The 26,104-nt window shown below is 50.5% G+C and overlaps 3 protein-coding genes across 3 annotated transcripts; 1 reads left to right on the top strand and 2 right to left on the bottom strand.

Moving 5' to 3' along the window:
• The first annotated feature begins 1,369 nt into the window (after window positions 1–1,369).
• Window positions 1,370–6,747, top strand: ERICH6 (glutamate rich 6). The gene is made up of 8 exons (XM_064721606.1): window positions 1,370–1,600; window positions 2,370–2,468; window positions 2,544–2,701; window positions 3,673–3,737; window positions 4,505–4,995; window positions 5,125–5,210; window positions 5,554–5,706; window positions 5,977–6,747. Exons 1-8 carry the CDS (start codon window positions 1,370–1,372, stop codon window positions 6,470–6,472), a joined length of 1,779 nt encoding a protein of 592 aa, XP_064577676.1. The 3' UTR covers window positions 6,473–6,747.
• A 933-nt stretch (window positions 6,748–7,680) lies between these two features.
• SELENOT (selenoprotein T) lies at window positions 7,681–13,871 on the bottom strand. Its single transcript, XM_064721607.1, has 6 exons — window positions 13,685–13,871; window positions 12,441–12,551; window positions 11,264–11,390; window positions 9,932–10,019; window positions 9,066–9,217; window positions 7,681–8,403 (listed from the first exon to the last, which is right to left on the bottom strand). Exons 1-5 carry the CDS (start codon window positions 13,846–13,848, stop codon window positions 9,093–9,095), a joined length of 615 nt encoding a protein of 204 aa, XP_064577677.1. The 5' UTR covers window positions 13,849–13,871; the 3' UTR covers window positions 7,681–8,403; window positions 9,066–9,092.
• A 110-nt stretch (window positions 13,872–13,981) lies between these two features.
• Window positions 13,982–26,087, bottom strand: EIF2A (eukaryotic translation initiation factor 2A). Its single transcript, XM_064721605.1, has 14 exons — window positions 25,972–26,087; window positions 24,926–24,995; window positions 24,573–24,647; window positions 23,833–23,951; window positions 22,691–22,790; window positions 22,238–22,320; window positions 20,996–21,069; window positions 20,709–20,853; window positions 19,635–19,751; window positions 16,735–17,306; window positions 16,323–16,439; window positions 15,374–15,502; window positions 14,500–14,565; window positions 13,982–14,424 (listed from the first exon to the last, which is right to left on the bottom strand). Exons 1-14 carry the CDS (start codon window positions 25,997–25,999, stop codon window positions 14,359–14,361), a joined length of 1,761 nt encoding a protein of 586 aa, XP_064577675.1. The 5' UTR covers window positions 26,000–26,087; the 3' UTR covers window positions 13,982–14,358.
• Window positions 26,088–26,104: the final 17 nt, after the last annotated feature.

The following is a 26,104-nucleotide window of genomic DNA, read 5'->3' on the forward strand; positions in this document are numbered from 1 at the left end:
CTTTTCTGACTGAAATTGAGTTTGGGATAAGGAATACCTCAGCTGCACTGCCAAGAAGGGAGGTGTTTCCAGTTCAGGTCATTGAGCAGACAAGTGACATTCATTTCAGGATTCCCTCAGGTTTCAGGTTTTCTTCCCAAGGCAGCTGATACGACTTGCCAAGTGAAAGTTCCCCAAGACATTGAGGTTATTGAGGCCTGCCTGGTTCTCTGAACAGAGCTGACCCCTCTCAAGCCCTCAGACTTGAAAGGGAGGGTGAAGCACATCCAGACAGAACTGGCAGCAGACAGACCTGCATGCCGGGCAGAGCCCCAGCCAGGTGCCCTGCAGCCCCTTGGCTGCTCTCCAGCCCACCAGGAGCACCTGCTGTGGATCTAGAGTTCTCCCTAGAAACTATTTCCACTTCAGACAGAAATTAAAATGCGCCTGTCCAGGGACTGATGGGTTTAGAGCGAGCACAGCTCACCTCGAGGGCCTGCCCCGGCCGTGCTGCCGGCCCTCTGCTGTCGGGACCATGCAAGTGATGTCGCAGTGCTATGGGGAGTTCTCGACACTGGCTGCACCTCAACGTGCTCTTGCTGTCTGAAAAGTACGTGAAACTGACTTCTCCGTTGTGGAACTCACGTGCTAGTAAGGCATTGCGAATTCTTACCGACAGCACAGGTAAGGTAGCACACACCTGCTCTCCCGAGGGGAATCCAAACCTGGCTGGGTTTGTGCAAGACGGTTTTCTCTCTTTTATTCTCCGAGCTGTATGTGCAGATTCCTTGGAGAGGTTCGACAGAGCCAAGTCCTACGGGAGAGATCGGGAAGATGTGTGACAAGCGTGTGACACAGGTGTAAGGAATCCACTCGGGCAGGTGTTCAGGTGCAGACAGGTCGTGTCCGAACAGGCAGTCACGCCGGGTTTGGTAATAACGCCTGTCACCCCCAGTCCGGCTCCCAGCTGCGCCGGGGCTCGGCAGGCGCGGAGCGCCGGGACGGCGGGACCAGGACCGAGCGCGGCGGCTCGGGCCCCCGCCAGCACCACGGGCCCCCGCAGCCCCGCACAGCCCGGGCGCCTCCGGCTGCCCCGTGAGAGCCGCCCCGGCTCCGCTCCCGGCCGTGGGCCCCGGGCAGTGGGGCCGGCACAGAGCCCGCAGCCCCGCCGAGGCTGGCACGGGGAACGGAGCAGCCGCAGCTGCCGCCCGGAGGAGCAGCGCCCCGGGACAGCGGCGGCCCGGCCAGAGCCGGGTACCGGGCGGGGCCGGGGCCGGAGCCGGGGCCGGGGCCGGGGCTGGGCCGGGGCTGGGGCGGGGCCGCCCGCGCGGTCCCGGCGTGCCCCGCGCCCCCGGCGTCGCCCTGGAGACGGCGGCGCAGCGGGCCGGGCATGGACGGGCCGGGCCGGGCCGCGGAGCCCAGCGGAGGGGCGGACGATGCGGCGGGCGGGCCCCGCTGGCCCCCGGCCCCCGAGGAGGGCGCAGAGCCCCTGGCAGAGCCGCAGTGCGAGACACCCCCCGGGACACCCCCGGCCGGCCCGCAGCCGACCCCTCCCCCGACGGTCCTGCCCACCCTCCTGGCCTACAGACCCGAGTCCTCAGAGGCAAACGTACACCACGAGGTCAGTTGGGGTGGGCGCTCCCCGCTGCTTCATGCACACGGTTCCACGTGGAAAACAGGGAACCAACGCCCTTTGCCGAGCCCGCAAAGGAGCCCCTTCATGACAGGTTTTTCTTCTGCGAGGCTGTTGAAACAGCCTGGGCAGCAAGAGGCTATGCACCCAACCCCGCTGCATCCTCTGTTGAGAATTTCCCAGCAGAATATTTTGTCTAAATCAGACAAAAAATGTATATAAATAGATACAGCCACCTAATACAAGCAGGGCACAGAGTTCCCCGTAGCAGAGCAAAGTTACCAAAGAGTTAACTCAAGGCATGAGGTGGGGAGCAATTTTGTTTCAGGCCATCAGTACTCATCCTCAAAGCACACCCTCCTGTCAGCCTGGTTTGCATCTGGTCAGATGTGACCAGCTCTGTATCACCAAGTCTGCTGGTGCTTCCTCAGAAACTCCCACAACTGGAGTTTTTCTCTCTGTAATGCACTCAAATCCTCAGCTCCAGTGTTCTGTGCTCTCAGCTTCCCTGGGAAGGAGCAGAACTCACAAATACCAATCATTCCCTTTGTTTGGGGGCATTTATTGATTTATTTATAACACATCTGCTATTCTCTTTGGTGGTTTCCTGAACCTAATGTTTTGAGTCATTCCAAGATATCCCAGACGTGGATCTGTTGTGAGTGCCCTTAGGTGCTTTGTCACATGTGTTGCATTTTCACCGTGCTAACCGGGGATCTGGGGGCTGGTGCCCCTCATCCTTTCGCCATCGCTGCAGGCAGAGGAGGATGCTGAGCCAACCTGCGAGTACTGTGGCAACCTGCTGAGGCCGTTCCCCTTCTCCCAGGATGTGCCTCTCTCCGAGGACCAGGAGGACGTAAGCTGGCAGGGAGGGTGAGCAGGGCTTTGCTGTGGAACAGCCACGCTCACAGCTCTGCTCTCTCCCCTCTAGAAATTCTGCTGCAAGCGCAGCCGGGAGCTCTATGAGTTCATCATGAAGGAGAAGAAGAAGCTCGAGGATGCCAGCAGCCTTCCCAGAGCTGTCAGCACCCAGGAATCCCTCAGCTCTGAAGCCAACCTGCTGCTGTCAAAGGAGCAAGACAGCCAGAGGTACTAGGAGGACTGGGGATCAGGTCTGTGTAATGAACAACAGGGAGTTTGAGGGGAAAAGGAGCGATAAGAAACTGCAGGTAGAGGAACGAAAGAAGAGAAACCTTTGCTTTAGGCACCAGTCCTGATTCTCTCTGGTCCCTCCTGGCTCCTCTATTGCCAGGCTGCTCAAGGAGGTGGCAAGGCATGTGCTGAGTGAAATGTTAATTCCAATCCTGACAGATGAACTATCTAGTGACAGGTAGAGCCAAAAAAACCCACAGCTGTGGGAAGGGACAGTATTTGGGTGTAGCTTCTACCTCTGGCACTGAAATAAAGCTGGTGTTTGTATTTCTGTTTTGATCTATAAACTGTGTTTGGATTACAGTTTCCAGAGTCACACACAAGAACTCTGCAAGTTCTCAGGCTGTTTAGCAGGAGACCCAAAGCTTGTGCAAGAGTTTAAGCCTCCAGGGAAAGTCTAAGCCACAGGTGTACTAGTTTAGTTTTCCTTTTCCCTAAAGGAAAAGGAAAACTAAACCAGTACACCTGGAAGTAAGTTGTTGGTCTCCTCAAAAATCCTTCACAGTCTGAGGGTGCAAGTGCCTCCTACTATGTACAGAGCACACACCAAGCCACTGTCAGATTCATAGGAAGCTACACAATAGTGAAAATATTCTTGGAGATGAGCTGTTTTCTTGATCTTGTGGCATATGTCCTTCTCTTTCACATGAAATACTGATCCAAACCCCATTACAATATTCAGCTCTCCTTCCTTCACTGCAGTGGCAGTCTGTTCACTGGAATCTGTGTGGGCACAATTCCTTTCTGTTGAGTATGAGTATTTTGGTGACATTCTGCTGCTTATTACTTGGAATTGTGAGCAGGGAGAAAAACAGATTCAGAAATTGTGTTCCTAAAGCAGGGGTATCCACTACTTGCAGCTTTCTAAACATGATACGTGAGGTGTCAACAACACTTCTATTTTCCAGGCAGCAGAAGAGACACCTGGCTAGAGAGTTGGCTGACCAGTCTTTAAGGCTGAGTGCCACTAAAGGTGAGCTGGTATTTCCTTATGGATTTGTCTATTTATCTCAACAGTGCATTCAGTGGAATTGCTGGTTTCCAACTGGGGGATTTTATACAGCGACATGTTCATTCATTGTCAGACATGCAATCTCAGTAAATTAGATACAAATCATCCCTCATACATGAGCACAAGAGGAGGCACATCTTTGCACAGAGTTTGTCATGATTTTCAGTATGTATCTGTGATGTTTCCAGCTGAGATGCACAGAACCTGACCTGAGAGGCTAAGCTGGCAAAGCCAAGCCCTTAGGAAATAGAACTGCCAAAATGAGTCTTGCCCATATTTTGCCTGATCAGGTGGTTGGTTATTCCACCAATTCCTAGCCCAGGCTGTAGATGACTGAGCAGCCTTTGGATAGAGGAGTTTTGACAGGTGAACCAGATTTTCAATATGGGCATGTTTTCAGAGAGAATGGCAGGGCAGTGAGGCTTCTGCAGCACTGGGATCTCAAATGGTCGGTTCCAGTGTGTGGAGCCAAATGTTATCCCAAAAAGTTGCTCTTTACACAAATGTGTGTATATATGTAATTGAAAAAAATGCTCTCTTTTATCATAATCCTGTGCTCTGAAATAGCTGAGCACTTTGGACTGCCCTTGTTAGGAAACAGACAGAGTGTCAGAGGGAGTGTTTCAGCCAGGAACTCCCACTCCCCCAGTCAGAGCAGCGGTGCCGGGCAGCCCCGCGGTGGGCGCTGCCAACCCTCTGCTGCACAGAGGCCCTCCCGTGCTCTGCAGGGTTACAGCAAGCTGGATCCGCTTCCTACAAGTCTTCCCAGGAACGCACGTCTCCCAAAGGCAGGACACCAGCGCGTCCTGCAAGCGCAGCCAAGCACGAGCCCTGGGCCAAGGAGAAGCACAAGCTCGAACCTGAGCCCTGGTCCAAGGAGAAGCACAAGCTCGAACTCGAGCCCTGGCCCGACGACGAGAAGCCTGAACTAGAATCCCAGCCCAAGGAGGAGTCTGAACTGGAATCCCAGCCTAAGGAGAAACCTGAACTGGAACCCCGGCCCGAGGAGGAGCTTGAGGAAGAGCCCCAGCCCGAGGAGGAGTCTGAGCTGGAGCTTTGGCCTGAGGAGGAGCCCGAGCTGGAGAACGAGCCCGAGCTGGAGAACGAGCCCAAGTCCCAGCCCGAAGAGGAGCGTGAGTCCAAGAAAGAGCGCAAGCACGACAAGAAGCCCGTGTCCCGCAGCATCCTCTGCTACGAATTCAGTCTGCTGGGGAAGAAGGCAGGTACCTGCGGCCGACAGCGACGGGAGCACCTTGGACATGTCAGCGCTGGCAGAGCCTGGCAGTGCCCATTTTCACAGGGCAGCTGTGCCAGACTGCTCTCATCCGTTTTATCCTTCCAATCTTAGGTGGGGAAGGGTAAACTGGTGCAGAAGTACTACAAAAATGGAAAGAAATTCCTTACCATGCTCCCAGACGGAACATCGCAGTTATTGTATCCTTTACAGGGTTCACTTGCCTGCCTTAGTCCAGGGCTGTTGCTAATTTAAGTGTGTCCCAGTCCACTTTATTACAACCCAGCTCATCGATCCCACTTGCTCTGAGGAGCAGCAGCAGTGAAACTTGACACAGCTCCCGGGCTGAGGTTTCAAAGAACAGCCAGCTCCAATGAGCACTAGCTTCCAAGACCCAGCCCAATGAAGCAGCACACTTTTAACACCGTGCTCTGGGTAATATATCAGTTTTTACACTCCAAAGTAGTACCCAGAAGTATTTAGTGTGTAATAACAGATCAACCAAGCAAAGCAGGGGGTTACAAACACCTTACCTAGCAGCAGCTATCCATCTGGAAACCTGGCCATCATCATTGCACAAGCCACAGACCAGCTGATGTGCATAGTACAGGAAGACGAGCCAAGGACAGCCAAAATCCGAGCACTGTTTCAGTCTGATGGCAGGAGCACATGCTATTACCCTTCCGGAGATGAGTGGTGCGTTCAGCAGCTTTGCTGTCTCCTCTGTGCATTGACATCCCAAAGGCCATAAAGGCTATTTTTAACAGTATCCAAAAATAGACAAATTCAGCAGCTCATAGGCCCTGCTTCAGGTGCCCCCAGAGCAGCAAGGCCACCCAGCTGTGCCTTGAGAGCTGGGGAACAGACCCTGCCCCTGCTGTGCCTCTGTCCCATCCCTCAGAGGAATAAGAGACCTTCTGCCACAAGAGCTTACAGGGTTCAGAGCTTCCATTTCCCTTTCTTTAGGATAAATATGAGTATGCAGGGTGGGCAGTATTTGGACCAAGCAGGCAACAGGGTAAGAAGGTGGATGTGGCCAAACTTGTTACCAGAGCCCCAGGTCCCACTGAGCCCCATTTTCATCTCACTGAACCACTACGTGGGGGTCAGGATCCTGGCCCAGGACAAGATCTTCGTCTCCTTCCTCGCCATGGGGCGACAAGCAAAACTCAACATGGGAACCAAAGTGCAGGTAATTGTTCCTGTGCTGAGCCACTCCCCACAGCGGGAGCGGCGCAGCCAGGGAAGCTCCCCTCCCTCTGTGCTTATCCTGTGGCGGATGCTCCCTATGTTGTCCCATGCTCCGTCCCCAAAAAGAAAGCTGTGGAGATGCACATATTCCTGCCACTCCTACGGAGATGGGACACTAGCCAGCCCCAGCTCTCTGCAAGGGGCCACAGTGTGGGACTCCACTCCCAGGCAGATGCCTGGCAACATCCCCAAGGTCACCCTGGCTCTATGATCCATGTGGGCAGGGTGCACAGCAGCTCCTTTCCTCCACAGGCTCCTGTCCCGGGGGCAGGTTTGTCTGCTGGAGACAGAAGCCCTGTGCCCAGCTCGGGTGGCTCTGCTGACACGTGTCCTCTGTTCTGCAGGTCAGCACTGACAGCCAGCTGCCTCCTCCAGCCCGGCTGGGTGAGGATGAGCTGCTGCTGCTCGCCTTCCGCGTGAAGATCCTGCAGCTCTTCGACAGGATGCGGGGATGCCTCACCTTCCCCTCCAGTGAGCAGTGGAACAAAATGCAGCCTCCCATGTACCTCATCAGCCAGGCTGTGAAGATCCTGGAGCTCTGCGTGACTGCTGACATAAGTGATGAGCTGGCCAACTCCATCAAGGCGATAGTAAATGCCCAGCAGTTCTGACCAGTGTGTGTGTAGTGTAAGGTGTCCCTGACAGTGGCACCTGCATGTGCTCAGCAAGGTTTCTCCTCCAGCCCTGCCTGCCCTGGTGCAGAGCAAAGGGCAGTCCTGGGCTGATCCACACAGCCCCAAATGGGTCTTGCTCAGGGCAGGCGGTACCAGCCCACAGTGACAGCACCTTGGTCATGGAGGCACAGGAGGGCCTTGCTCAGTGCACTGCTCCTGAGCACGCTCCCTTCTGTCTGCAGCCCCAGCTGAGCACTCACCTCAGCCCTCGGGAAGGCACAAGGCACAAGGCACAGCTACACGGGTACTGCTCTGCCGCTCCTGACAAGAAGGTGGCATCAGCAGGAAGCCCCAGGTGTTCCTGGTGCCCACGGCAGCTCAGCCAGCTGCAGGTGCAAGGCAAGGTGGTTCCCTGCGCAGAGAGCGACAAATGCCCTCAGAGTGCCCAAGGCAATCACCTGTGCTTGGCCCAGGGAGCACCAGCTGCAGCCTGGGATGGGCTCTGGGTCAAGCACTGCAAACACAGAGCTGTCAGTGGGTGTTCAGAGGCTCATGGTGCCGCAGTCAGCCTCTCAGAGCTGCCTTTGAAACTAGGGGTTCACCTGGCCAGCTTCCCTCAGGGAGGCCACGCCTGAACTGTGGCAGGTGCCTGAAGGATAAGACCATGCCCCATGTGCCCCTCCCCACACTGGAGGTTCTTATGGGCTTACACATGACAAATACAAGGTCAGTAACTTTGGAAAGTTGGCTTTTTATGCAGTTTTTCCATTGCAGTTCCAAGAATGTCCATCGGTGACAAACAAGGTACTTCACACAGGAAATGGGAACTCTTTATTTCAATTAATGTTCTTGGGTTCTGTTCAGGACAGCAGGATGGCCCAGCTCATCTCTCAAATGGCCAAGGAAGAACTGCTGGAGCTGGTCCACATGATTAAAGAGCAGCTGATCTTAATTTTCACTGAAGTCACCAAGTGATGTAACAATTCTGCATATAATTTTGCTTATATAATTCAGTATATAATGCACTGTTCGACTCTGCCATAGATTTTGAAAAATATACAAACCTGTTTTAACCACATTAAAGAGATTTGATAGACAGCTATCAATTACTCAACAGTTTAGGACAATATCAGACACTCCTATAACTTCATTTTAAACTACAAAAAGAACATAAATTCATATAAAATACAACAGATTAAACAAACTTCTCTTTTTCCAAGGAAAAATTAGGTATCAACTCAATCTGCCATAGTGTGAAACATGAATATAAAATAAGTTACCATTAGTAATGCCTGCATTGCTGATCTATGAACTGGTCGAATGAAGTCTTAAAAAAACTATACAGTATTATTGCACTCGTGGCTGTGCAGTGTGGACTGGCCAGCACTGAAACAGGGCTCATTGAGTGTTTGTCCAGGAGGCACAACGTGGCTGCAGGAGAGGCATCCAGCCTGCACCAACAGCAGCTGTCTTCAGTGCAGGCCTTCATGGGTCTGCGCCACGCGGCCCGGGAACCACCACCCAATGCCTGTGGAGAGACACCTGGGTTACAGTCCTGCCGCAAGAGCCTGCAGCACAGCAGCACACCTGCACTGAGCCAGCCCCACGATGGGCAATCGTAAGCCATGCGTTTTGAAAGCCACAGGTGACACAGGGACGTGCAAGTGCTTGGCCATAAGTACCTACAGGATGTGAACTCCACACTGCCAAAAGCTGTGCAGCTTTTGCAGAGGAACAGGGCAGGACACCAGAGCATGACATTGTTCTGCTCTCCAGGGTTAAGCAAGGAATAGACAGCACCCTGTTCCCCAAGGCTCTGGAATTCAACTGGTTTAAAAGCCAGGGAGACCCTAAGCCCCAGGACAGAGGCTATTGTAATGCACAAAGCAGTTTCACTGACATTAGGCCTGCACCACAGTTTCACTGATATTAGGCTTTCTGCCTGTAGTAACACACATTCTCCTGCCTCATGGAATGCCAGCTTCCTGCTCTGAGACAGGTAGAATGAGCCACATCCCAAAACCTCCCACCCAAACAGCCTCTGTGACACCACATGTGGCAGTTTAACATCATGGGAGCTGGTTCTCCAGGTAAACATTTAACTGAACAAACACACAATCCTAAAATCCAGTCTCCAGTGTGCCCGTCTTATGTAGGCAAACACACTGGAGGAGACTGGAGGAGACTTACGAGAAGTTTCAGTGCTGATCGATGGGGCTATGATCGATGATGGGGCATTGACTCCATGTGCACATTGAGCTTCATCTCGTTATCAAGGATCTGTACAAGCTGCTGCATGGAGGGGAGGTGGCCAGACTCCAGCTTAGACCACACTGGGACATCTAGTGCAGAACACACACGGGAGAGAAGCACTGTTACACTGGGAGCATCAGAAAACAGGCAGAGCTGCTGTAAACATGGAATTGAAAAGCTCCAGGAAACTGTCTGAGCTGGTACTGATCTATGTTGAGGAAAGCATCTGAATCAACAATGCTTCCAACCTCTGGTTATGCTGAATCCTAGCCCAACTAGGAGAGCAGAGTGTCTAATGCTTCCATTTAGAAGTGCATCATATTGATGGAGAGGTGCAGAATATCCACTGACATTCCCCTCTACCTGAAAAATCAGTACTGTTGTCCATCAGTACTGATAATCCGGCAATAGTAATGGATTCTTTAGGATTCCAAAGCATGCTGCAGAACAGACAGGAAAAGCATCTAATTGGAAAGTACATGCCCCTAGCTGATGGTTTCTTATTTAATGCCCATCACACACAAAGAAAGAATATAACACAGTTATTTCAAGGCACCAAATATCCCTCTGAGAAAGTTTTTACAGACCTGTTCTAGAATATCTGACATCTGTATAAATTGCTTTATAAGACTCCTATGATTTTCATGATTTATTCTGATAGGCAACACCTGAAGATCCAAATGGATGGCAATTTCCACATATCACATTTGGGACATAAATTTATTGACATCATGCCTCATTCTCCACACCCCACAGCCCTCACATGAGTTATGTGACACCCCTCAAACAAAGTCTCAGCTCACCATTCAAAGTGATTTCAAAAGCCCCGGTGGACATACACTGGTTCTCAATCATGTTGCTCAGGAAGAAGACCATCATGCAGGCGTACACCTGGAAGGGAACAGAGACCCACACAGACCTCAGCCATGTCAGGCACACCTGCTGTTGTCCAGAGCTGCCTCTGAACTCCCTCTGTCATTGCTCAAGGAATATTCCCATCTACAGACACCTCCCCTTCCTCCTTTTACAAAGTGCACCTGGCCTTCCCCAGAAAAGCACCAAACCAGCTCCAACCCCAGCCAACTCGCAGCCCTCTGGACCCAGCACAGGCAGCTGCAGGGGGCTGGCAGTGTGACGTGGGAACTCCACTGTCCCCAGACACAGCCTGTCACTGTCACAGCAATCTCCAGATCACAGAGCCAAGGGCCCAGCCACAAACAGCAGAGCAAGGCAAGTCACGTGCATAGGACCCTCCTGCACACCTCCAAGTCTTCATCTGGAATTTTCTCTGTGCATGGGTGACTAAGGAGGAAAGGACAGCATCTTCAGCAGTGCAGCTTCTCCTCACCACCAGCATCTCTCTAATTTCCTTTTCCAGTTCACAGGCACACTCACACAAGTCACTGCAACACCACAGAACCTGGCACAGGACAGCAGCCACGCACTGCAGCCAGTCTAGCCAGGCACGCAGTTGGCCCATTTAATTCAAATGGAAATATTACAGCTTCTGGGCATGCAAACTGGCCAGTGAAAGACCCAGGGCACTGGGCAGCTCAGCATGAAGGTCTGTAAATTAGTTTAGTTTAGTGGAATAAATCTGGAACAAGGTTACTCTAAATCAGAGTACAAAACTCTGAATCTACTGGCATCATCAGTACTGACGCATGGGAATATTCTCCCACAATGTCATGCCAGTCTGCTCTCCAAAAACACCCACAACATTTCAACTTCATTTCTCTAACGCCCTTCTAATTGCTGCCTAATCTATCAGGAGTCTGATGGAAGCATCAACTGCAAAACCATTATGAGACAACAGAGAAGGGAAATGGTAATTTTAACATCAACAACATTGGCTTGAAATGTTCTTCTTGAGCCCTAAAAAATAAAGAACTCTTTTATCGTCTCTGTCAGCACTTTAACCTCAGCTGCCCCTCTGCAGTAGCAGCAGCTTGGAAAGAGATCACAGAAGCACATCTGGCTTTGTCAAAAGCATAAAGCACAATTGGTAAGAATTATTCTACCATAAGGCTGCAGCATATGAAAGGTAAATCAGTCAGAACTGAGGGACCCAGAGCGCACCCTCATGAAGTAACTTTGAAGCTGCTTTTTCAGATTAAAAGAAGTATGTCCTTTACCTTGTTTTCCTGGCCCCACTGCCAGATGCTTGGAGCTTGCATGCCAAAGAAAGCAAATGGGTCCTTGCCAACGATGATTAAGCCAATTAATACTAGTTTGAAGACAGACAGGAAGGATGCTATGTGCCTGTTGGAGACAACACACACCAGTGACTGAAAGGTTCAGTTCCTACTTCACCATACACAACTGTAATTCACATCACTAGGAGACAGTACAATCAAATGTTTGAGGGAAGTACAAAACTTTCCAAGGTTTATCTCACTGTAAAAAAACCCCAAACCAAGTCAAACCAACAAAACAAAAAAGCAACACACATAACAACACCTCCAATAAGGCCGTGCTTCTGCACAGCACCCCAGAAAGCTACCTTCCTGTAAACCACAGAGAGATTCTTTTGCTCCTCAGCAGACTTCAAATAGGACTTTGCCTTTATGCCTGGATAACAGATTCAGTTTCTAAAGCTGTTCCATATTACACTGACGGGCACCCTTCCTGTGGAGCATTTCCCAGCGATGTGCAACTCCCCAGAGCCAGCCCACGCGGAGGCACTGCGCCCCGCAGCCTCCCACCACCACAACCCTGCCAGAAATCGGGCCAACGAGCGCTCCAGGAGCCACCCAGTAACTATGGCATCACTCTCCAGCGTGGGCACACTGCTTTAAGTAACAGGAATGACACTGTTTTGCCTTCTTCTGAATTTCTTTGGGCTTTCCCCCCACAGCTGCAGCAAAGGCCATTCCGGCAGCCCCTAACCTGAGGTGAGCTCTCCCTGATTCAGATGTTAACACTGAACTTTCCCTTCCTCTGTGTCCTTAACCCATTACAGGCATTTGTCACTAAGTGCATAAGCCTGAACAACAAATTGAATTTATGTCCAGATACAGCATGAAGAAAAGCTAGGAAAATTCACTATTTCAAAAACAAGTTATGTAATTTATTTTAGGTTGGATATGACAGGCCTCATCATACAGATATACTGACAGTGATACTTGTATGGGAAACTAAGGCAGCTACCTGGAAGGCAGAAAATCACATACAAGAAAACCATGCGAGCATCCCTGTATGCAATCGCAGTAGAAAATCCCCTCAAGTTTACATTTTCAGTATTCAGTGTAAGTGCATGTGTTTAGCAGTGGAAAGCAGACAGAGAGCACACAGCATGAGGCACACACTCACCTATAGATAGGTTGAGGAAGGTAGTTCTCCCCTTCGATTCGGATGTCTGGGTACCGCTGGCTGATGACCCGCATGTACTCCTCAAACACCCGCCTGTAGCCTCAGGAGACACTGAACACAGACAGCACGGTCACCTCAGCTCCACTCACCCTCCTCAGAACCCCGCCAAGCTAAAACAGAACTCACATTTTTTATGGCACAGAGAACACCTCATCTGCAGTGAAATTACGCATCACAAACCCCAACAGGTAAGCCCTGGGTGTGACACTGATTTGCTCCACATCCCAGCACAGACACAGAGCTCTGGAAATACCCACTTAAGCATGAAATCACTCGCTTTCCCTGTAAAAATTTGTTAAGTTACGATTAATTTAGGAAGTCAGTGTAAGCAATCCCTTCCTCTGTGCTGAAAAAGTCTTCATATAGAGCCGTCTGAATCCCTCTCTGGGACTGTCCAGACAGGCAATGTCTCTCCCAGCGCCATCTCTATGTCAGCACGACATGGGAACTGCAGGAGTTAAATATTAAATATTCACGAGCTGTCCTCTGCCTCGCCTTTCGGCAGCCGCCTCTATAAAACTGCGGTAAACCGCCCAAGACCCCGAACGCGGCACTTTCCGCTGACCCGCAGGGCCCGCCCAGGCTCGGCTCCGGCCTCCCCCTGGCCCTGCGCACCCCGGCGGCCGGGAACCGGAGTGACGAGTGCTCCGGGCCTGCGGAGTTTTTTTCGCCCTGCCAACGGGCTCCGTGCTGCTCCGGGGCTGCCTGAACCTGCTCGGAGCTGGTGACACCATCGGCAACACCGTCGGAATGGTGCAAAGGTGCCCGAACGCACCGACTGCAATACGGGCACTGCACCAACACAGTAAATTACAGCCATTACTAAGACATCGGTTCCTCCCAAACGCTAGTCCCGCACCAGCACAACGTCATACACGGCATTAAAGGGCCCGAAAAGCGTGATTTTATGGCGGGTGGCAGTAGAGCGGGACCCACTGAAAGAGCCGCCGCCCGCGGCCCGGGGCCGCCTCCCACGCTCCAACAAGGCCGGGCACCCCGACAGGTCGCCTGGGGCGAGGCGGCCCCTGGCCCTGGGGGAGGCCGCTCCAGAGCGGACCAGAGCGAGCGAGGCCGCCGCAGCGCTGAGGGAAAAGAAGGGAAGAAAAAGGAACGAGGCAGGGAGAAGCGACGGCCCGGCGGACGCCGCCATTTTGGCCGCCGCCATCTTGGCGGGCGCCCCTCACCAGATCTGAAACTTGAGCAGCGGCCCGGTGGCGTAGGCCATGCGCAGCTTCTTCGCCGGCAGCCCGCCCTGCTCCGCCGCCGCGGCGCCGCCGCCGCCCGGTGCCGCCGCCAGCCCCGCCAGCAGCAGCAGCAGCAGCAGCCGCCGCAGCCCCGCCGCTCGCATCTCGCCGCCGCCGCTGCTGAGGCACCGCGCGCGCGCCGCCTCGCCAAGGTCACGCGCGCGGCGGGGCGGGGCCATGGCCGGAGCCCCGCCCCCTGGCGCCCCCTGGCGGGCACACAGCGCTCCGACAGCTCGCTGTTATAAATGCTCTTTATTTCATCTACAGCCCGTCATCGCATAAAGATCGCATCTCTTCTTAAATATAATAAAGCTATCAAATGTCTTTGTCGCCTTCCCTTCTCCCACCCAAATAAGGAAAAAAAATCTGGTCTAGGCAGTATGTTCTCAGAAAAGGAGCGCATTTCTCGTTGGAACAGCAGCAGAACGGGCTGATGGACACTCATTGCTTGCTTACGGCTTCATGTGCACAAATCTTTAGGAAAACTCTTTTTTAAAGGCAAATGAGCAGCAAATCTGTGGACTGTCGAACCCTTGGTCATCTGCTGAAATGTTTAACAAAACTACATTTTGCATGAACTTTGTGTCAGCACCACACTGGAGCTCGAGGAAGATTTAAACACCCAGTTCTAGGTCTTCCAGTTCCTTAAGGAGAGCAGCTTCTTTCTGAATCTTCTCCACCTAGAGCAGAAAATGTCATAGATGTAGCTTATTATAAAATGAATCTGGAATAAACTGTACAGATCTCAATCGTACCTGATTCTTCTCCAGCTGTTTGCCAGCAGCTGCCTGTTCTTTCAGCTGCTCAATTGCCTTTAGTTTCTGAAACAAACAAACAAAAATATTGGTGAAACAAGAACAGAAAATAAATCTTAGAAGTTGCTGATGTGTCTGGAGGCAGGTCTCTATGGAAAGCACAATCCCTTGAGCATCTCCAGATGCTTCACCCAGAATTTCCCACCCACAACCCACATTTCTTTCAGGAATAGAACTTAGGAACAGCAGTACTTCATCTCAGAAATAAACATCAGGCATTGTCTCACTGAAGGGCTAGATCCAAAACTGGAAATTACTCCATCACCATCCCTCTTCACCACACATTCTCCTCAAAAAGCCTGGAAAGTTAATCCAGAGACTATGAGAAGCAGGAGGCAGCAAGATAAATGGGAAAGATTCTCTAGCCAGAACTTAACAATTTCTGTTCTGGAATTATTTAATGCAAGAATTCTCAGGACTGGCAGTAAACTTTGCACTCAGGCCACAAGGGCACTGTTGCCTTGGCAGCTGCAGGTCCCAACACCCACGGAAGGCACAGAGCTCCTGTCTGAGCACCAACACCTGCCAGGGCACCCTGACCCTCAGCTGGGTCTGGCTGCACCTCCACAGCGCTCCTGAGGGTCAGCTTTAGAAACTCCTCCCTGTGCTGCCACCTCTGATGGGACCTTCAGGAGCCCTGGCACACCACGGCTGCACAGGTGGGAGGGCAAAGGGAGGGGGGTACAAATTGGGGACAATTCCGTGAAGGTTCCTGCATCCTCCTGGACTCAGCTCACCTTACACTTGCACTAGGTCTGACAGACCAGCCCTTGGGGGAATACTGTCTGTTAGAAATCTAAGAATCTCTTCGCACCTTTTTCAAATTCTTTATCTTCTTATCCACTTCAGGATCTCCCGTGGTCATGGCTGGCACAGTGTTCTGTAGGGCATTCTGTGGGGTTCTGACCTGGGCAGGGCCTTGGGGTGCATCAGCTTTGGCCTCCTGTAGACACAGAAACACAATATAGAAAATGCCTTTGATTACAAAGAGAATGAAAAATGTCTTTAATCACTTTAGAGGATCCATTTATATTCCTTCTTTCCCCAGACTGCTGGATGTATTCCAAAATTCAGGATGACTTGCTCTGAGGTACTGCATTATCTATTGAACTGCCTTCCATGGACAAAGGCTTATGTGGAACAGCTCACATGCTGTTTCTTGTTTAATTTCTACTTCCTCAAGGTCCCAACCACACACAGCACAGGGAAACACCAGTTTAAGGGTGATATGACAAATACATACACAAATATTTAACAAAGCAGACTGGGTCATTGTCTGTGAAGCAAAAGAAAGGGCTCAAAAGCAGTGCTAGAAATTTTTTAAAATAGCATTTAAAGAAATTATTGCGGCAGAGGTTTGTAGTAATTGGAAGGCTAATACCAAAAGCTGACTTTTATCTACCTAGTCAATGAACAGTAAGTGCAGAAGTGACAGACAGGCTGTCTCTGGCCTGCCCTAAATACACACCTCAGCCTTGACCTGCAGGGAACACAAAGCACCCACCTGTTCCTCCCTCCTACCTAAAACCAAACCACATTCTGCAGGATGGGAGAAGCCAGAATCACCTTGTCTCCACACTGAGTTCAGCTAACATTTGCAGCGACTCAGCAAAGCTGTTACTACTGAATCACCCTTCTGTAGCTGCTCTTCTCTGGTTAAACTCGGCTGCCCTTCCCACACTGCCACATGAGACTGACCGCTGCCTTTGGGGAAGCTAATTAACTAATTAATGTGATTCTTACAACGACGACTTTTGCAGTACCTGTTTAGCAGCTTTCTTAGCTTCATGCTTCCTCTGATTTTTGAGAGCTGTTTTAGACACTGGCTTATCACTGCCTCCCAGCTGGGGTTTCATGTTCTGGGGTGGCTCATCTTCATGCTGCAGGACATGCAAAATGGTTAAAACCCCACATTCCATGTTGGCACAGAAACCCTAAAATATACCTCAGACAACATCATATGCAAAGATGAAAGAAGAAAGAAAGAAAGAGAGAAAGAGAGAAAGAGAGAAAGAGAGAAAGAGAGAAAGAGAGAAAGAGAGAAAGAGGAGGAAAAAGTACACACTCCTTGGAACAGCCAAGTGCTGTTCTCAGGCTCCTCTCAAAAGCACCCAGCTCCCGAGGCCAAGCTCCGCGGAGCCGAGCGCCAGGCGGGCAGTGCCCCGGGGCACTCACCAGCTTGGAGCTCGTGGCGGGCCGGTTGCGCAGGGCGGGCGGGCGGTACGCCTGCGCGGGGCCGGGCGCGGCGCGGGGCAGCTCGCCGGGCACCGCCTGGTACCGCACCGCTCTCTCGGGGAACACGCCGTCCAGGAAGGGCTGCCAGAACACCTGCCACATCTCCTGGTCCGCCGGCACCTCGTGGGCGTGCAGCACGGAGCCCGTGTAGTGCCAGATCTTGTAGCCGTTGCCGACGCGCAGCCGCGGGGCGCACGTGGCCGTCACGATGTGCTCCCCGTCGGGACACCACGCGAAGTACGTGGAATCCGAGGCCACCGGCTTGGAAATCAGCTTGTAGTTCTTAACGTCCCACACCTCCATCTGTCCCCTGAGGTTCCCAAAGCCTGCCAGCACCAGGATGTGTCCGTGGGGGCTGTAGTAGGCAGCATTGCGAGGCCCGGTGCCAAAATCAAACACGGGGTCACACTTCAGGTTAAAAACCGTGGCTTTGGCAGGCATGAAACCATACACAGCGCAGAACTCGACAGAATTGGGGCTCCAGGCAACATCGTAAATAGGGCCGTTTTTGGCTAAAGGAAAAGGAAGAACATGCAGCTGTTGGGAGACACTGTTTTTTCAGAGCAAGCCAAAATAAAATCCATAGTGACTCTTCATGCTTCGCTAAAATGATGTATTCTAATTATTGACGGTGAAAATTAATTCTGCTAACAACAGAGGGAAAAACAACCTTGTATCTTCTGATAACTTTAGTTACAGTTTGCAACAACAACTGCAGTCATTCCAAATTACCTCTGTACGGCCAGCACCAACACTTTAACAGTAAGCATAGCTTGACATGTAAAAAAATTCCGTTTTTTTTTTTTCCTCAAGTATGACCTCAGGGCCTTCTCAAATTGTCCCACTGGAAACCTGCAAAAACAGGAGTTTTATACCAGCTGGATAATAGCTTCTCTTCTTTTAATCTAAGAAATATTGTGTAGTTCAGCTTTGTAAAGGTAACAGTCACCTGAGTTATCTTTGGGCCATGCCCATGCACAACATTTTATAAATCAGACTTTAATGTGGGTGAGCACACAAAAATGGCCTTACATGTAATGATCAAAACTTGCTACTGTTAGAAGTTATTCTGGGGGTTGGAACATTAGGATATACTGAAGAATAATGAATTAGTGATGAAAACTCAGGTAAAATACCCAGAGGTAAATACAAACCACAGATCATTATAACTTTTCATCATCTGGGTATATTCACCCATAGTTCAGATAAATGCCAAATGCATTACTGAATCCTTAAATCCAGAGTTGACCCAAGATGTTCAAACTGAGTTAAATGGTTCATGTCTGTTGTCACTCTGAAGTCTCATTATCTTTAGAAACAAGGATCACACTGTGTGTTCCCCTTAAAAACCTTTTCAGTGACATTAACCCAATGCAGCTCAGCTACAGAGGTGACAGAAAATGACACTTGGTGACAGCAACAGCTGGAGAGATGAGGACAGCTCCATGCAGGCTTCAGAGCTCTGCCAGAGCCTGCAGCAGCACCACATCTTAGTCGAAAATGAAAAGCCCTTTGCAAATGCCAGAGTGGAAAAAAGCTTCAAAATTGCACTTCAAAAAAGATCCAACTCTGCAGGCACTCTCAGTCCAAGTGCCACCACTTGCTTTTATCAGTTTGGACTTTTCCTTGAAAAGGAATAGCTAAATTAAATGAAAAGACTTCCTGTTAAATACAGATGCAGTAGAAATAAAGAACATTTTAGTAGGTATGTAGTTAAACAAGTAGTGCTCTACTTGTAAGCTGGGTTAAACTACTCCCAAAGAGATTCTATATACTGAGTCATGACCCCAATTCTCCTTCCCCAGGGGAGTTACTATGAAGGGGAAACGAGGCACAGTACTCATCCACAAGTTTTGCAGCAGAAGGCAAACTGGAAATGCTCCCAGCCAGCACTGTTATGGAAGTCACATTTACCTCCAGCAAAGGCAGTCCACGTCACCCTACCCCCAGTGCTCCAAGCACTCCCAACAAATCAGCCTCTACAATCCCAAGCAGGCCAGATGTTTGCACACAAGAGCAAGAGCTTGAGAGAAGGAAAAAAGACCCCCACAGCAGAAGTTCAGGCATGGATTTCCAGTGAAAGCTAGACACTGGAATTAAGCACATTCATCTGCTGCTCTCCAATATGTCATTTTTAGGTTTTAAAACACTTTCAGTATTACAATACAAAATAAAGGAGTTTTATTTGCCCTGGCTCATTGAGGGCAGTATCTTGCATGTGTTTAAGTGCAGGTAGGACTATTCTGTTTGGTTACATACATTCCTGCCCATTATGGATTCTCAGACATCAACCTGGCTCCATTGTCCAGGTGTTTTCTCAGAAAATGAGTATAGTTCCCTCCCTGTGCACCTGAACACCTTCCCAAATTATCAGTACGTATTAACTGGAAGCTTTCGCTCTCTGCCACTGACATTAAGATGGTAAGTCTATCAAAGGTAATAAAATCCAGCTACTGGAAAAAACCCCACACCAACCCAGAAAAAAGCAACATCCTCCTGCAGAGGTAAAAAACAAACAAAAAAAAAAAAAAGAAAAGGTGAAGGATTTTTTGTTTAGAGGATTTTGCTCTAATGGTCACTTCATGAGACTAAGGAGCCCGGCAGAGGCAGGAGCTGCAGGGCAGCGGAGCCCGGCCCCGCCCCGCCCACCCGACCCCGCCGGCCCCGCCCCGCCCCACCCGGCCCCGCCCCACCCGGCCCTGCCCAGCCCCGCCCCACCCGGCCCTGCCCCGCCCCGCCCCACCCGGCCCCGCCCGGCCCTGCCCAGCCCCGCCCCGCCCCACCCGGCCCCGCCCCTGCCCGGCCCCGCCCCTGCCCAGCCCCGCCCCGCCCGTACTCACGCAGCTGCACCACGGCGCTCTCCCCGCTGGCGGCCAGGTAGTGCAGCGTCTGCTCGCCGTAGTACGAGGCACCGCTCTTGTCCACCTCGGTGCTGGCAACCACCAGCACGGCCGTGGCTGCGGACACACACAGTTACTGCAGCACAGCTTCTGAAAACCACGGCAGCCGCTGCACTAAACACCTGACTGAGCAAAACCAGCTCTGCTATGAGCTCCTACCGGTTGCTTGTGTGGTATCAGTCTCTTTTGAATTGAGTTTTTCCTAAATGCTAACATAAAAGCACTGAATACATTCCTTTCTCTATTCATTTACTGTTAGATCACAAGCAAGTGAACATCCTTTGCAGCTATTAAAAAAAAATTAAACTATGGCAGAAACCAAACATCCTGATCAATCCTTGACTGAAATATTTCTTCAACATCTCATGTATGCACATCTGTTATCCACAGCTGTGGAGGGTGCAGAGCAGGGCACTGTCTCACCAGGGCAAGGCCCAGCCTGCCCCTTCCACAGACACATGCACCCCAAAATGTCTCGAGCAACAATCTTTGCTGTCTCTCACAGTCCCCAAGCATGGTTTCTACATGTGTGAAACACCTTCCTTTACATTCCAAACTATGTGGGTTGAACTAAAATGATTTGTACAAAACCATTCTGAAACAGCTCATTGCTAACAAACAACAAAACACAGAGGCCTCTCAGCTCACCCCAGTTATCATATGTATGCATACAGATAATTCTACAGGTTAAGATCATATCATCACATGAACTGTTGTTATGTTTACAATCCAATTTCATTATCGACACAGAATGCAAAATTATATAGGAATTTGTCATTCAACTGAAAAATTTACCAGCATGTATAGAATATTTTCAAGTACAACACAAAAAATGATGAAAGTCACAGGATAAGTGCTGAGCACTCCAGGGTGTGCAGAAATGCACCTCAGCAAAGCATTAATGGACACCCTCAGGATTTATCAACATATGCAAATTAAACACAAACCCCACACAGCAAACAAAGTGAATCCAAAGGAGCACAATATAAAAGTGTCAGTACACAGCTGCTATACCTTTTTTGTTCCATAGCATTGTCACCTTGTCAGCTTTAAAGAAGCTTTTGTTGGCTAGTGCAGACTGCGGGCCCCCGAAGTTGGGGTACTGGTAGAGCCTGACAAAGGACGGAGCACCTTTGCTGCCTGGGACATAAACAGCAACCTGAAACAGCCACGAGATTTCACTGCAGGTTAAAGCCTTGTAGCCAGAGCATAGTTACTAAAATAGTTACATTAGTACTAAAATCACAGTGCATTTTTTTTTAAGAAAACAAAAAAAAGATTGGAAGCTGGATCAGAAGTACCTTGGTTGGCTGTGCTCCTGGGGACAGCACAAAATCACTGACCTTCTGCAAATGCAGCTTGTTTGCAATGGTATCTGCCAAGAAAAAGGCCCACAGATGTCTGATATTAATGACAAACCACATTACCTGGATGTCCTAACCACATCCTGCTATGGGGCTGTATCCTGCATAACACAGACCAGTAAAGACAATCACAAAGGATCTCTTTTTCTAGGCAAACAACTATTATTTTCCCATTTCACCTACAAAACCAACTTTAATCAAGCCCATGCCTGAAACTCGGCACTTAGTATTTGGAAGTTCAAAAAGCAAAGGAAGCCTCTGTACCCAAGGTGAATGCAGCCTGTGTTTGAGGCAGATGTTCTTCACCTTATCTGTGCTGGCTTCAGCCACATTCAGGGGCCATCACAGAGAGGCAGGGGCTCTGCCATCAACCTCCATGGGATAGCTCTTCCCAACAGGCTGCTCAGGGCTCAGCACAACTGATGGCAACAGCATCACCCCACAGCTCCACTGCAGCCAGGAATGTGCACTGCCAGCAGACATCCTGCTGAGGCTGACATTCCACGCTTCCCACAGCTTGACTAACATCACCAGGGCTAATTCTCAGGAAACTGAACCTCTTGTAGCCCTAATTCTTCTATCAACTTTGTATTTAAAACAAAACAAAGAATGCAAAACTAAATACAAAACTAAAACCACATGCTGCTGTTCTCCCCTCAGTTTTCTTTTCACTCCTTTACATTTTTGTTCTAATTTGTTTTTATCTTTCTGCTTTTTTCTTCCCCTTTCCCTTTTAAACACCTATCGACTCCAGATATTCTATCACCAACAGTAAATCTTTGTGGTAAAAATCTTCAGGCTTCACTATTTCATTTTTGCCACCAATTTTTTAATGAGCCATTTTTAGCGATCTATTGACAGAATATGCACAACCCAAGAAGTAATGGCAGATCACATTTTCTACAAAACAATTTCACGGATCTCATTAAAGGAGTAACAATATAGAATAAGGCCTTTTTTACTGAGAATCAGATGCATTTCACATCATGCCAGTCAGTGAAAAGATAAATAAGAAAGTGAAATAATGCTTCTGAATTCCAAACTGAAATAGAATGTGGGCAGTATTTAAAATAAAAGGCAAGCAAATGAAGAAACAAAGAAAAACCTGAAAACAAAAACCACCCCTCAAAAGAAGCAGCATTTATAGAAGGAATTAAATGTAGAGAAATACTCGCATACTGAAGTTGTTGTTTTCAAAGAAGTGCACCTCATTGTTCACATTTCTGGCACAAATGCTTTCATCCTCTGCCCAGCAAGGACACCTGCACATTAAGGGAAAAGTCAGAAACATGAAATGATGCTCATCATTACCACTCCAGGATTGTTTTTTCCCTCTACTGTGAACCCACAATGTTCAAACATGATACATTTAATGTGGATAAATGACATCTGCATAGCAAAAATATACAAGTGGACTTAGTTATTGTCTGTTCAGCTTTCCTCTGTGGTGCAAAGTGAGAGTGAATTTACAATAAACTAGACACAGACACCCACAGGCACAGACTCTGGCTTTCAGTTAGCAGCAGGCAATGCTTTGAAAGCCAACACCACACTAACAGCTCCATTTACCTGGATCAGATTTTGAAAACCACATTTCTTTGTAAACAATTAGCATCTGGAAGGCTTATTTACCAGTTCTGCATCTTTTTCTGCACAAAAGACTTTAAGCATTTTCCAGTTCTCAGATCATGGAGCTGCAGGTTGGGCACCCCTGCTGTGCCATCCTTAGCAGCTGCAAAAAAACACAGTGGTATTTGAGGCTTAAATCTGCTTCACCCCAACATCCCACTCATGGTTCTGCATGAACTTCTCGCAAGCATGCAGCTCCTGCCCCTGAGGGACCAAACCCATGAATGCTGATTGCTGCACCTATTAACTTCAGTCTGCTTGCAGAAAGAACTCACATTTGGAGTGCAGGGTTTCTACTCCCCACTGCAAGGCTGCAACCAACACCTGCACAGCTCTTTAATCCAAACCCAAAACCATCCTCAGGGCAAACAACGGAGGCATGTTCTCCACTCCAGTGTTTTGCTCTCACAGGAATGAGGTGATTTTGTCCCTTCCACTGTAGTCACTGCTGCTCTCTGCAAGCCATGCAAAATGGTTCTGCTGCTTTTAAGCTGTCTGTACTCTCCTCCTTACCCAGGCTAGCCCAGCCTGCCTGCTGCTGTCAGTGATTCACAGCAGCCCCAGAGCAGCTCACAGCTTGTGATGTTCTCTTACCCTACAGCCTGTCCCAGCTCCCAGTCTCCCCACAGGCTGGCCAACTCCCAAGGCCCAGCCTTGCCCAGCTCTTCCCTCCCAAGGCAGCATTCACACTGTCTGTGCCTCAGGCAGGACTGCAGCTCTCCGAACCAGGATCTCAAACCGCCCAGGGATGCAGAGCAGGAATAAAGCTCTGGACATGGAGAACGCTCCAGCCATGGCCCACAGGCAGGACACAACTCTCCAGGACAGCACACCATGTCCCTTGCCTACCCAAGGATCCAAGAACAGGAGCTGCCTGCAGGGCACACGGCACCAGGACCATTTCCCAAAGCTCAGGAAAGACGTGCCTGAGTGACAGAGGGACTGTGAGCACGGGCACTGCTCTGACAGAGCGTGGGTGAGCATGGCCCACACCAGCTGCTCTCAGAGGCATCCCTCCCTCTGCACGGTGCTCCTGACTGCCCACACAACCTCCTGCACCTTCCTGCACTGCTCATTTGGCCAACACACATGGGCTCAAAGCCTCCCAGCTGGCACAAAGCCCCCGCAGCTGGTACAATACTCACTTGCATAGGCCTGCCACGTTGCCAGAACGTTATTCTTTGGCGAGAATTCAAGGCAAACTGTCTTTGGGAGATCAAAGGAATGCAGTAACTCAGCTCTGGTGACATTAAAAACATTGACTCTGGAACCAAAAGACGCTATTTCAATAAAACATGCTTACAATAGTTAATTAATGCTGAGAGAATTGTTCAAGTCTATGACTCTTCTAGATCTGCTCCAAATTTGGCCAATGGAACAAAATTGGAAGAGCTTCCCCTGCCCCCCTTGTTTTTACTAAATTTTTCCAAGACCACATTTTAAAACCAGACACCCAAGCCTGACAGAAACCACTGGTCAAAACATAATATGTATTTTTGTATGCAACACATAAGCTCTAAATATGAGAGTGAACTCTATAATGCACCTGACCTATAAAAAAGGAACCCTGTATTGTAATGTTCACAAGGTGAATAGACTCATTATCTTCTGTGGACTCTATTAATAGATTAATCCCAGAGACTAGGGACTGGGAGCCATGAATAAAAAAACACCCAAATAAAAGAGAGCATATCCAGACTGCATGGGAATGGGTGCATCATGGCTGCACCAAGAAGACAAAATATTTCATCTGATAAACTCCATTTCAGGTGTACATGCAAACACTTGCATTAACAGCAATCATCTTTACACAGACAAGAGTAAATGAGGCATAACTGATTACATTTCATACAAGCTAAACATTAAGATAATAAAATGCACCCACTTTTCTCCATTGCACCAGGCAAAGAGGGAGCCATCCTTGCTAAAAGCAACAGCTTTGCAATTTTTTCCAGAATCCCTAAAGAAATGAGAAACGTACATAAGTACTCAACAGCGCCATAGTTAAGGTTTTCTCAACAAAAAACAATCCAAGAGCTTTCCTGCTGTGCTCCTGAGGAGCCCTGTGTCTCAGTGCAGCCCCTGCTGCCCCTGCCCAGGGACTGTCACCTGGCAGCAAATGCAAAGCCTTCCAAGCCATCAGTGTTCTGAACTCACTTATACTCACACATTTTTCAATTCCACAGTCTACCCTTACTTTTCAGAAAGCAATTTCTTTAGTGCCAGTGCCAGCAGTACCTTTGGAATGCCACGCTCTCAGTGAAGCTGGGGGGCCCATTCACCATGTACAGCCCCTCGGAGCCTCTCACTGCAGGGGAAACAAACAACTCATTTCAAATGCAGGAAATTGACAAAGCAGGTGATTTTCTAACTTGTGAACCCTGAGCCATGCACAGTGTTTGCAAACTTGCTACAAGGAAATTCCCAGGCACAGCCGGACACGGCCCTGGAGCTGCCATCCGTGTGCAGGATGTGCCCCAGGGTGGGCAGCCACAGCCTCACAGGAGAGCAGCTCTTCTCACGCCCAAGTACAATTGTACAGGGTTCACGCACAGCACAGCCCCCGGAGACCTAAGGGAACCCCTAACACAGCTGAGGTGTGCCCCAGGACCAGCGCAGCCCTGCTGGACCGTGTTCTCCAGCCCTCCCGTCACGCTCCCCGTTAGGATCCAAACTCACAACAGACGGCAGTGAGCAGCCAAAAATCCACTCGAGCAACTGCCGCCCCCACGGGCCCGAGTGCGGGGAAACGGGCTCGTGTTTAAAGCTCACAAATACAGAAAAGGACAATACGCATCCCTTATGCTGGGGGAGTTTAAACAGTGAGCCATGGAAAGCAACACGCCTCTCGAGAAGCGGCAGCCAAAGCCCGCGGAGCGCAGCGGACACGGCAGCGGCTGCCCGCACGCCCCGGTACCCGCGAGTGAATCACCCGCGGCCGGAGAACGAATCCGCGACACGGGGCCGCGAGGGCCCCGCGGGGCGGGGGAGCCGGCGGCGGGGCGGCTGCTCGGGGCAGGACCGGGCCCTCCTCTGGGGCGCCGCTGCTCGTCCTGGCCCAGCGAGCACAGGGCCCGGCGAGCCCTGACCAGCGCCGGGGCCGGCACCGCCAAGAACTCCACGACCGGGGCCGGACTTGGCCACGCCGCGGCAGCGCACGCCGGGGATGACCGCGTGGCGGAAACCGACGGGCACCGGAGGGGCACCGAAGGGGCCCCGGGCCACCCCACCCCAACTTGGCTGCCATCTCCCGCGCACCGGCCCCGGGCCCGGGCCAGACGCACCTGCGAGCAGCGGCGTGGGCGGCGCCATCTTGGGGCGCGGGCGGAGCGGTGTTTCCGATTCCGGGGTGGCGGCGGCGCAGCGGCCGCAGAGCGCGCCACGTTACCGGGCGGGGCGGGGCCCGGGGCGCGTGCG

The sequence above is a fragment of the Zonotrichia leucophrys genome, chromosome 9 (genome assembly GCF_028769735.1).
Source record: "Zonotrichia leucophrys gambelii isolate GWCS_2022_RI chromosome 9, RI_Zleu_2.0, whole genome shotgun sequence".
NCBI lineage: Eukaryota > Metazoa > Chordata > Aves > Passeriformes > Passerellidae > Zonotrichia > Zonotrichia leucophrys.